Here is an 11,327-nt window from a genome sequence, read left to right as displayed (position 1 = left end):
CAGGGAATCTCCAATTCTCCAACACTATTTTTTCCTCCAAAATGGAGTAAAAGTAAGTATGGAGTAAAAAGTACTGCAACTCTATTCCATTTCTAACTCTATAATGAAATTTACTCCATTCTATTTTTTGTTTGTTCATTACTCCATTATGAAATGAGAAATCAAGTAGGGTTGAATCATTTTTACTCCATATTCCATTTTACTCTATTTTAGAGTAAAAATGTTGTTTTACATTGGATATGCTGTTAGCCTCGGCCTTTGTGCTGCAATGGATGATTTATGCTTATAAGGAAATTTTATACTCTCTCTATCTATCTGTGAACCTGTGAGGAAATGAGCGGATAGACTTGAAAAGTATGTAAAGATCATCTCTATTTATATTCACGTAGGAATCAGAGTTATCGTCTCCACCTGTTCCTATAGATACCAATATACTAATAATTTATTAATGGTTGATAAGTTAGATATTCTAAAATAAAATACATAAATTGTATATTATAAATTTTATAAGGATTTTTACTATTAGGCAATAAAAGTGATATGTTGACTATTGCATTTTAGTTTTGATTTTTGGAGAAATAAGAAAATAAAGAGGTAAATAATGTGAAGTATAATGTGTGAGTTCCAAGTTGGGTATATTCAATAACTACAAGCTCATTTAAATGCTTAGATGTGAAGTGCTAACTAATTTTTCTTCCTCTTTTTTCTCTTTGCCTTTCTCCTCTACCATTATCATCATCTTATGCCATCATCATTAACTACTTCATGTTCTTAAGTAGATCGTCAAAAAAATATAGATCGTTGGTGAAGTCATATGGATGGATGTATCATATATATATATATATATATATATATGTGTGTATACCTCATGTGTTTTTTGTCATCATGTATATGCCTCAATCCTCATGTATGGTGATAAAAATGGTGTATGTGAATGGAAGAAGAGTTGGGAAATAGGGAGAGATCAATAAATGGAGAGTCAATAAAGAGAATTGGAGAATGGGAGGTTGATAAATTGATGAATGCCGATGCAACTTTAATACTCACATTAACTCCTACTCTACTTTTGGATGTATAACACGAACTATGCACATCAGCGATTGTGTGTAGGTTTGTGAATTAAATATGACAAAATAACTACTATTGTTATAATTATATTATAAATTGTTTTATTTGTGTTTCGTATATATGAAGTGTTTATTTGTTTGATCATGTGACGTAAATAATAGAAAAAGTAGAAGAAGAATAAGAATCGTAATAAATGAGAAGTAGTATACCAAATAAAAGAGATGGATGTTATTACGTTCGAAGGGACAATCTCATCACAATGCATTACATGTTTTATATAGAAAAAAAATCAGGTAAATAATACTGTAAGAATTTATGATGATGGGCTCCAAATTAACTTGTATACGCCAGTTCTTGACTTTGTAACACTCTCCCTTGGAGACCAGCATCATTTTGCCTCATTAAAAACCTTAATAGGAAAACACAGCGGGAAAAACTATTGTAAGGCAAAAAGAGTACAACTCAGAAGCTTCCACTCGAATAGATGATCGTTACATGTAGGCCTGAGATTTATAACCGAACCGAAATGTCCGAACCGAACCGAACCGAGATTTGACCATTTCAGTTTCACTTCGGTTATTAAGACAGAACCGATCGGCGGAAATTTCAAATGTGTTCGGTTTTCGGTTCGGCTCGATGTACCAAACGGTTAACCGAAACCAAAACCCGTAACTCTGTTTTCTGTTTCCTTCCCTCCGATGCAGAAGATTCATGTATCAAGACCAGTTAACCGATTCTCTCCGGGCCGTGATGAAGTAGACTCCTTCTTCTACAACTCTCGGTTCGAACTTTCACGTGATAAACTCAACAAAAGGATTTATTGTTCGTTTCCTCCGCCGTCAACTGATCCGCGTTCGACGATCTAGATCCACTTTCGAAACCTAGAAAGACTAGTTAAACATTTGGGCTATATTGTTTCATAAAGTTGAAATGGCCCATCTTTTAAAAATTTCATAAACTGAAATCATTAAATAACATCACATGACCAAAGGCCCTTGCTGACAAAAAAGACCAAAAGCCCAAATGATATGACCCACGTATTTATAATGTGCTTCTCTTCTTGAGTTTCAACCCTAATTTGTTTTTTTCTCTACTGGCCGCCATTAACGTGTCTTCAACAAACAGATAAATTTGCTTCTCGTACACTTCTTTAGAACCACTACCAAGCTTCATCCAAATCTCAAAACCGAGCTAACAGAACCGAATAAACCTGATACCGAACCGAACCGAACCAAATTTATATTCAGTTTTATTCGGCAGCTTTTTCTCACGCCGAACTAACCGACGAACTGAGAAACCGAACCGAGTTGACCCGAAGTAACCGAAGTCGCAGGCCTATTTACATCTCTTGTTGATGACGCATTCCAATGTTGTAAACATGTTTTTTGAAAGTCGTAGTGGATAGTGACTTCGTAAAGAGATCCGCAACTTTGTCACAAGATCGAACATATCTCACTTCAATTTCTTTATTATTCTCGAGTTCTTGGGTATATGAGAAGAACTTTGGTGGAATATGTTTGGTTAGATCACTTTTGATGTATCCTTCCTTTGTTTGAGCGACACATGCTGCATTATCTTCATATATGATGGTCGGTTTTGAGTTGACGTTGATCCCATTACTTGATAGGATGTGTTTACTTATTGATCTGAGCCAAACACATTCCCTGCTTGCTTCATGGAGAGCAATTATTTCAGCATGGTTCGAGAAAGTGGCTACAAGTGTTTGTTTCTGGGATCGCCATGATATAGCGGTTCCTCCAACTGTGAAGATGTACCCTGTTTGTGATAGAGCTTTATGGGGGTCAGATAAATATACAGCATCTTCAAAGCCAACCACTTCTCCGTTAGTATTCTTAGGACAAAATAATTCTAAATAGATCATTCCTTGGAGATAGCGAAAGACATGTTTGATCTCATTCCAATGTCTTTGCGTAGGGGATGAACTAAATCTTTCCAAAAGATTGACAGCATATGATATATCAGGTCGAGTACAATTAGCAAGATACATAAGTGCTCCTATTGCACCTAAATATGGCACTTCAGGACCAAGTATATCTTCATTTTCTTCATGTGGTCGAAAGGGATCATTTTCGACATTAAGTGATCTGACGACCATAGGAGTACTAAGTGGAGTTGCTTTGTCCATGTTGAATCGTTTCAACACTCTTTTTGTATATGTAGACTGGTGTACAAATATATCTTTTTGAGAATGCTCAATTTATAGGCCAAGACAATACTTTGTCTATCCGAGATCTTTTATCTCAAATTCTCCTTTTAAATAATCAGATGCCTTTTGTATTTCTTCTTTAGTCCTAATAATATTTAGGTCATCAACATATACGACAATGATAACAAATCCAGATAATGTTTTCTTGATGAAAACACATGGGCATATATGACTGTTTACATATCCTTCTTTAGTTAGCTATTCACTGAGACGATTATACCACTTGTGTCCAGACTGTTTTAAACCGTATAATGATCTTTGCAATTTTATTGCACATAACTCTTTAGGTTTAGAACTTAATGGTTCTGAAATTTTAAATCTTTCAGCGATTCTCATATAAATATCAGTGTCCAAAGATCCATATAAGTATGGAGTCACAACGTCCATTAGACGCATCTCTAGATTTTGATTAGCCGCAAGACTCATCAAAAATCTAAATGTGATTGCATCCATAACAGGAGAATATGTTTCTTCATAATCGATTCCAGGTCTTTGAGAAAAGCCTTGAGCTACAAGACGAGCCTTATATCTCATAACCTCGTTTTTTCTCATTTCGTTTTCGAACGAAAACCCATTTGTAACCAACTGGCTTCACAGCTTCAGATGTGACTAAAATAGAACCAAATACATATCGTTTGTTAAGTGAATCAAGTTCATCTTGTATTGCATCTTTCCATTTTATCCAATCATGTCTCTTTTGACATTTCGAGATAGATTTTGGTTCAGGGTCATCATTCTCTTCATCTATTTCATTCGAAATAAAGTAAGAGAAAAAATCATCAACGCCATTCACTTTGTTTCGATTCCATATTTTTCTATTATGAATGTAGTTAATAGAAGTCTCATGACTTTCTTCAGAATCATGATGTTCAGCATTGTCATCGACCTCGCTGTTCATCTCTTCCAACTTCTCTGCTATATTGTAAGGATTTTGTTTTTCTGTCTCCTTTTGTTTTCTAGGATTCTTATCCTTAGAACCAATAAGTCTACCACGCTTCAAGCATATTTTATAATCTCGTGTATTATCTTCTACTCCACGTTCATGTGGCATTTCTACACGAGCAGGAGAATTTGCAGCCGATATATGTGATTTTGTAATCAATTTGGTGTCTGTAAAAGCATCGGGTAGTTGATTTGCGATGCTTTGTAAATGCATAATGCGACAGACCTCTAATTACGATTGTTTTGTAGGAGGATCAAGGTGTAGTAAAGATGGTACACACCATTTGATATCCTTTCCTACTTGTTTATTTTCTCCCCCTAGAACTGGAAAAACTTTTTCATCAAAGTGGCAATCATCAAAACGTGCCGTAACCACGTCACTAGTTTGCGGTTCTAGGTATCGTATAATTGATGGAGATTCACAACCAACATATATTCCTGACCTCCTTTGAGGTCTCATCTTTGTACGTTGGGGAGGTGCAATCGGCACATATACAGTGCAACCAAAAATCTTAAATGAGAAATATTTGGTTTTCGTCCAAATGCTAACTGTATTGGGGAGTATTTGTGATATGCACTTGGTCTCACACGAATCAGTGCTTCTGCATGCAAAATAGCATGTCCCCAAACAGAAGTTGGGAGTTTTGATTTCATATTCAATGGTCTTGCAATCAGTTGCAAACGTTTAATTAATGATTCAGCCAAACCATTTTGTGTATGAACATGAGCAACATGATGTTCAACATCAATTCCAGTTACCATACAATAATCATTGGATGCATAATCATTGAATGCTTGGGTGGTAAACTCACCAATGTTGTCCAGTCTAACTCTGTTTATCGGATAATCAGGAAACTGAGCTCTTAGTTTGATTATCTGAGATAAAAATCTCGCAAATGCCACATTTCGAGAGGACAATAGACAAACATGTGACCATCTACTCGACGCGTCGATAATGACCATAAAATAATAGAATGATCCACAAGGTGAATGTATTGGTTCACAAATATCGCATTGAATTCGTTCAAGGAACTTTGGTAACTCTTTATCTATTTTGTTTGGTGATGGTCTTATAATCAACTTTCCAAGAGAACACGCAGTAAATGTCATTTTATTCCCCAGATAAACTTCTTGGGGTTTCGGTGATTGACCATGTGAGTTCTCGATGATTTTTCGCATCATTGTAGTGCCTGAATGACCAAGATGATCATGCCATAGTGTAAAATCGTCAGAATTTCCCTTAGTCACCAAATATGATTCGATTGCACTTATATATGTATGATGTAGACCAGAATGGAGTTTTGGTAGTTTTTCCAACCCTTTTTGTTTTACCGATTTTTCAAGAGTAATATACATATACTTCTTTCCATTCTCAGTTGCAGACTGAGTATCAAATCCTTGAAGATATATGTCTTTAAAACTCAAAAAATTCCTTTTAGAAATTGAAGAAAATAGTGTATTATTTTATCGAGAATTTTGTCCCATTGGGTAACGTGAAATAGGCTTTACCAATCCCTTCAATCAAGCCTGCAGGACCCGATATTGTGTTAACAGTGATATTTGTCGGTTTTAGTTCAGAAAAATATTTTTTGTATTTCAGAATAGTGTGCGTTGTTCCACTATCTGGTATACATATATCTCTAGCATTGATCTTGGTTGATGTTCCATTTGTAATGTCCATTTCTGAGACAAACAAAAAGAATTAACATAAGATAATATTATTCATAAAATATTATACATCATTAGCAAACATTAAACACACAATAATTATACATAAGAAGGTGAAAAGCACACAATAATTATACATTAACCTTCCATGGTATACCATGGATTTTACCCATTATTAGCCATGGTATATAGGTGTTTTAATATCTATTTACTAGGATATAAAGTCTATTTAGAGTATTTACAGGTTCAGATACGTTCTGGAGAAATATGGTGATTTTGGAGCCTTTTGAGGTGCAAAACTGCACAGACGCGTCAGATGTCTAGCTATGGATGGAGATATTCCCACCGTTGGATTGAGCCCATCTTTTGAAAAACATATAACTTTGAGTTAGCTTTCCAATGCCACCGGTTTGAGGTCAATCAGCATCCCGTAGCAGATGTTATGACCGTTTTACTGAAGAGTGGTCAGTCTGCCTCGCAAGAGGAAGCTGTCGAGGAGATGAAGGACTGTCGATCGATGAAACAGCATTGGTGTCGATTGACAGGGATGCCATAATATGGGCTGAGCATATTTTATGACCGCTGAATCGCAGAAGCAACCCCAAATTACCAGAATACCCTTGGACGATCAGAAATCCTATTTATGTTATTTATAAATCATTGTTGACGGCAACACGCTCTTTAAGCTTTCTTTAATTCTTGTTCTTAGTTAGGAGAGAAAGGAGGAATTTCTTCAGAGTCCTCCTGGAACTCCTTTGGTTTCTTGATTGCTTTTATCTATTCTATTCATCTATTCTTTTTATGATTTTCTGTGACAAATTTCATGATTGAATAGATCCACCTGTTAGGTTTAGGGTTTAGATAGGATGAGGGACTAGCCACAAATATAGATTGCTAAGTTGTTAGGATGTTAGGATGTCCATCAATTCAATTGCACTTATTGCTTGTGTTCTGGAGTCGTGAACTAGAACCATGATGTTAGGATGAATAGGAGCAAGCGAGAGCATGGTTTATCTCCTGAATAATTGATATTGTGCCAGGATTCCTAGAAAAAGACGAGTGTTGATCTAGGAACCTAGTGAACATAGTTCAAACCTGCTCGGTAAAGCTCGCTGGAAGGATCGTCGATCGACAACTCGGTAGTTGTATCGATCGACGGTCTGAAAGGTGTATCGATCAACATTCCAATCAAATCGTCGATTGACACTTTCTACAGATCAACATGCGAGAGTTGAGATCTTAGATCTTGTGATAGATAATCTAGACATGCGAGAGCTGGTAGATTATTGTTATTGTTTGAGTTCTTGTGCATCCAACAAACATCTTATGCATCTATAACATTATAATCCTGATTTCCTGAATATATACCCTAGATCTAACAACCATCCTTCCATCAAACCCCAATCAATCAATCGAGCAATTAACTTGCTCACAAACCTGCTATTTACATTTAAACCATTAAATTCAACATAGCTAAATCAATCTGATTAGATTTATTTGGTTCTCTAGCTCCCTGTGAATTTGATCCCTAAGTACTACAACTCGACCTCTTATTTGAGAGAGTATAAATCACTCCTTAGGGTAATTTGAGTGATATCATTCCACAAACAACAATTATTTATGGTATAATTGTGGAATTTCAAGAGTCACATGATGGGCACTTAAGCTTCCGTGATAGCGGTCTCCTCGAAATCATTCACAAAGTCAGACGCATCGAGGTGCGTTGTACCCTCAGAATGTTCCGCAAAGTTTACTTCTTTTTCTTTCCCTTTGACGGACTCCTTGTATAGAGCACAAAGGTGTGCAGGGGTACAACATAAACGAGACCAATGTCCCTTAGTACCTCATCTGAAACAAGCTTCTTCTCGCTTCTGGGAGGTATTTCCTTGGTGTTCTTTTCCCTTAGGGGATTGCTCAGAGCAGACCCACTGGAATGACTTCCTATCTTGTGGATTGTACTTTCGTCCACATCCACGGTAGTTTTGACGACCACGACCGCGACCCCGAAAGGCCTTATTTTCCTTGACTGGTTTCTTCGCATCTAATGCGTTTGCTTCAGGAAACGGTTTAGAACCAGTTGGACGAGTCATGTGATTCTTGATCAGAAACTCGTTGTTCTTTTCTGCTATGAGAAGCGCCACAATCAATTCCGAAAAGTTGGTATATCCCCGCAACTTGTACTGTTGTTGCAGGGTGATGTGGCTCTTGTGGAATGTGGTGTATGTCTTCTCAAGCATTTGAGATTTTGTGATCTTTTCACCACAACATCTCAATTTGGCCACAATTCCTAACACAGCAGAACTGTAATTCATCACTTTGTCGAAATCTTGGAATCTCAGACTATGCCATTCATCCCGAGCAAGTGGAAGTCTTATGTCTTTCTAATGATCAAAACGATCTTTCAGACTTCCATAGCTCTTTAGGATCTCTCATGTTGGCATAGTCATAAATAATACTTTCATCAAGGTGTCTTCTAAGGAAGATCACCGATTTAGCTTTTTCTTGAGGCGTTGAAGTATTATTCTCTTTAACGGTATCGGATAAACCAAGAGATTCAAGATGAAGTTCGACAGTTGTAACCCATGAAATGTAGTTGGTACCGGTGATGTCTAGAGCACGAAATTGGAGCTTCTCCATGTTTGCCATTGGATTTCTAAAATCAAATAATAATAAATAACATGATTAGAAATATTACTTCATTTAATTATTCGAGGTGCAGAGATAAACATTGCGATTACAAATAATACAAATGCATAAAACATTAAAATAAAAATAAACACATTTTCTTCAGGAAAGAATTCTCCAAAGAGAAAATTATAGAAAGTAGCAGATAAAAACGCGATTACAAGAACAAAAATTGGATTAAACATTTTATTTTTTTTTAAGGAATGAAAATTATTTTTTTTGTCGAATAAGATTTTGGAGAAATGTGAAATGGATTGAATGGATTGTAAGTGTATTTATAGATTTTAAAACATTGTTCATTAGCCGTTAACTAGACGTTTAGAAAGTAAATTTTTTTTTTCAAATTTATATATGACTGTTGGAGGTAAAAAAACATAAGATACAAATTAATCATAAACAATAGTGAGTAATTATAAAATTTACCAGTTTAAACACAAATATAAGTAAAGGTGCTTCCTTAATATATTTAATTATATATATGGTGATAAAATTATTCGTCAAATTTGAAAGTACAAATATTAAGGTGATCAAATCTGTAAAATAATGAATTATGATAACATAGTCAATTATAAAATAAGAAATTAAATGTTTAGGCGGTATACCGACCATTATGGTGCCTTAAGCAACCACTATAAAATTAACAATAAGAAGTGGGGCGGCATGGCTGCACTCCGTTAATCATAAACGTAACAAATAAAAATGGAGGCCCCACTCCGAACACAATAATCAAAAGAAAGAATTATAATAATAGAGTGGTCGTGCTGATAACGTGTTATAATTATATTATATATTGTTTTATTTGTGTTTCGTATATATGAAGTGTTTATTTGTTTGATCATGTTACGTAAATAATAGAAAAAGTAGAGGAAGAATAAGAAAGAATAAGAATCGTAATAAATGAGAAGAAGAAGTAATATACCAAATAAGAGAGAGAGAGATTGATGTTATTACGTTAGAAAGGGGCAATCTGATCACAATGCATTACATGTTTTATATAGAAGAAAAATCAGACAAATAATACTATAAGAATTTATGATGATGGACTCCACGTTAACTTTAAACTTTAACTTGTATACGCAAGTGGTTGACGTTGTAACAACTATAAAGTTTAAAGGATAAAAATTAAATTTTGAAGGATGGGAGAACAAGCCTTTAAAACTCCCAACACCCGCTCCTCCATGCATGCAAACTACAATTAATTAAGTGCATGCCTCTTCTTTTCAATTCATTTCGTACTATGACCTTTAACTCGATAAACTGAATTATATTTAATAAAAATGACTGTCGTAGGAAAGTAAGAAGGATTCTCATCAATATATATAATCGTTAATATGTAGAAGATTGCAGCGTCGATTGAGACTGGTTGTTTCTTCTAGAAGATGTGGTTAGGTATGTGTTTGAATTTGCCATTGAAGAAGGAAGACCGGAAAGATTTTTTTTTTTTTTTTGGCTTAACTACTACTTTCATTCTCCAACTGAGTTCATGTTTACAACAGGTATATCAGCTTCACAAACAGATTTTAACCAAATTGGCAAGATAGAATACAACTTAGGAACATGATTCTCTAAAGAAAAAGCTTCATTCGCTACTCTATCAGCTGCCTTATTACCTTCTCTAGGGAAGAAAGTCACTCTGAGACCAAGATTTTCAGAGAGAATGTGTTGTATTTCTTGCAAGATCGGCTTCAGCTTTGGCCATGTACTCTCCTTTCCAACGACCATTCTTGCAAGAATTTGTGAATCGGTTTCAAAGATCACCTGCTTATATCCAAGGCTACACAAAGATTGCATTGCCCATTTAATACCTTCTGCTTCCGTTTCTATAGGTGAATTCATTCTCTGGAGATTTTTTGCCCCTGCCCAAAGCATTTGTACGCTGTTGTTGCGAGCGATCCAGCCAACCCCACTGCGGTGATGGTCCTTTCTCCAGGCACCATCTGTATTACATTTGATCCATTGGGGAGGGGGCGCTTTCCATTTGGCTCGGGTGTTGCTAATGGGGGGTGATCTGGTCATCGTGTGTTCCTCCTCTTGTCTCCTTTTCCATTCCTCCATGTCCTTAGTTGCTTTTGCGATCGAGCTTGGTGCTGAGTAGTCTAGTCCTTGAAGATGAATTCGTTTCTGTTTTTCCAGATTCTCCAAAGCAACCAAGGCACTAGATCATCATAGATCTTGAGATGAGGACTGTGATGTTTTAAGTTCAGGACTCGGTAGATATTAGCATACAATGAGTCTGACATCTCACCACTTGGAGGGGCTTGGATAGGAGATACCGCCCAGATCAAGCGAGCATAAGGACAAGTGAATAGGATGTGGTTCACTGTCTCGCTGCCCGTTCCACATCTCCCGCAACTGCCATCTTTAGCAATGTGTCTGTAATGCATATTTGCTGCAGCTGGTAGAGAGTCACTGATGCATTTCCATAGGAAATGTCTGATTTTTGGGCTAGTTTGCAGCTTCCAGATTTGTTGATAGAGTTCATCCAGACTCAGTTGGTTCACTTTTTTAGCTGCTCGATCTGTATTGATGAAGTTTCTTTGGACCCTGTAGCCTGACTTCACTGTGTAGAAACCTCTGTGTGTGTAGTCCTACGTGTATATATTGTTGCCTGCGCTCACTTGGGGGTTTATTGCAAGTATTTTCTCTGAGGTTTCTGCAGTAAAAATTGCTTCAACTGCTTCTCTATTCCATTCCTTTCCCAGGATTGTCATTAGTTCACTAACACACATGTCGGGCT

General features: G+C 36.2%; 1 protein-coding gene across 1 annotated transcript; it reads right to left on the bottom strand.

The window, feature by feature from the left end:
- Positions 1 to 7,749: 7,749 nt before the first annotated feature.
- LOC106323846 lies at positions 7,750 to 8,542 on the bottom strand. Its single transcript, XM_013761904.1, has 2 exons — positions 8,393 to 8,542; positions 7,750 to 8,286 (listed from the first exon to the last, which is right to left on the bottom strand). The coding sequence occupies exons 1-2, from the start codon at positions 8,540 to 8,542 to the stop codon at positions 7,750 to 7,752; spliced, it is 687 nt and encodes a 228-aa protein (XP_013617358.1).
- Positions 8,543 to 11,327: the final 2,785 nt, after the last annotated feature.

This window comes from Brassica oleracea, chromosome C2, assembly GCF_000695525.1.
Source record: "Brassica oleracea var. oleracea cultivar TO1000 chromosome C2, BOL, whole genome shotgun sequence".
In the NCBI taxonomy this organism is placed as follows: Eukaryota; Viridiplantae; Streptophyta; class Magnoliopsida; order Brassicales; family Brassicaceae; genus Brassica; species Brassica oleracea.
This window is presented reverse-complemented; position numbering and strand designations above follow the sequence as displayed.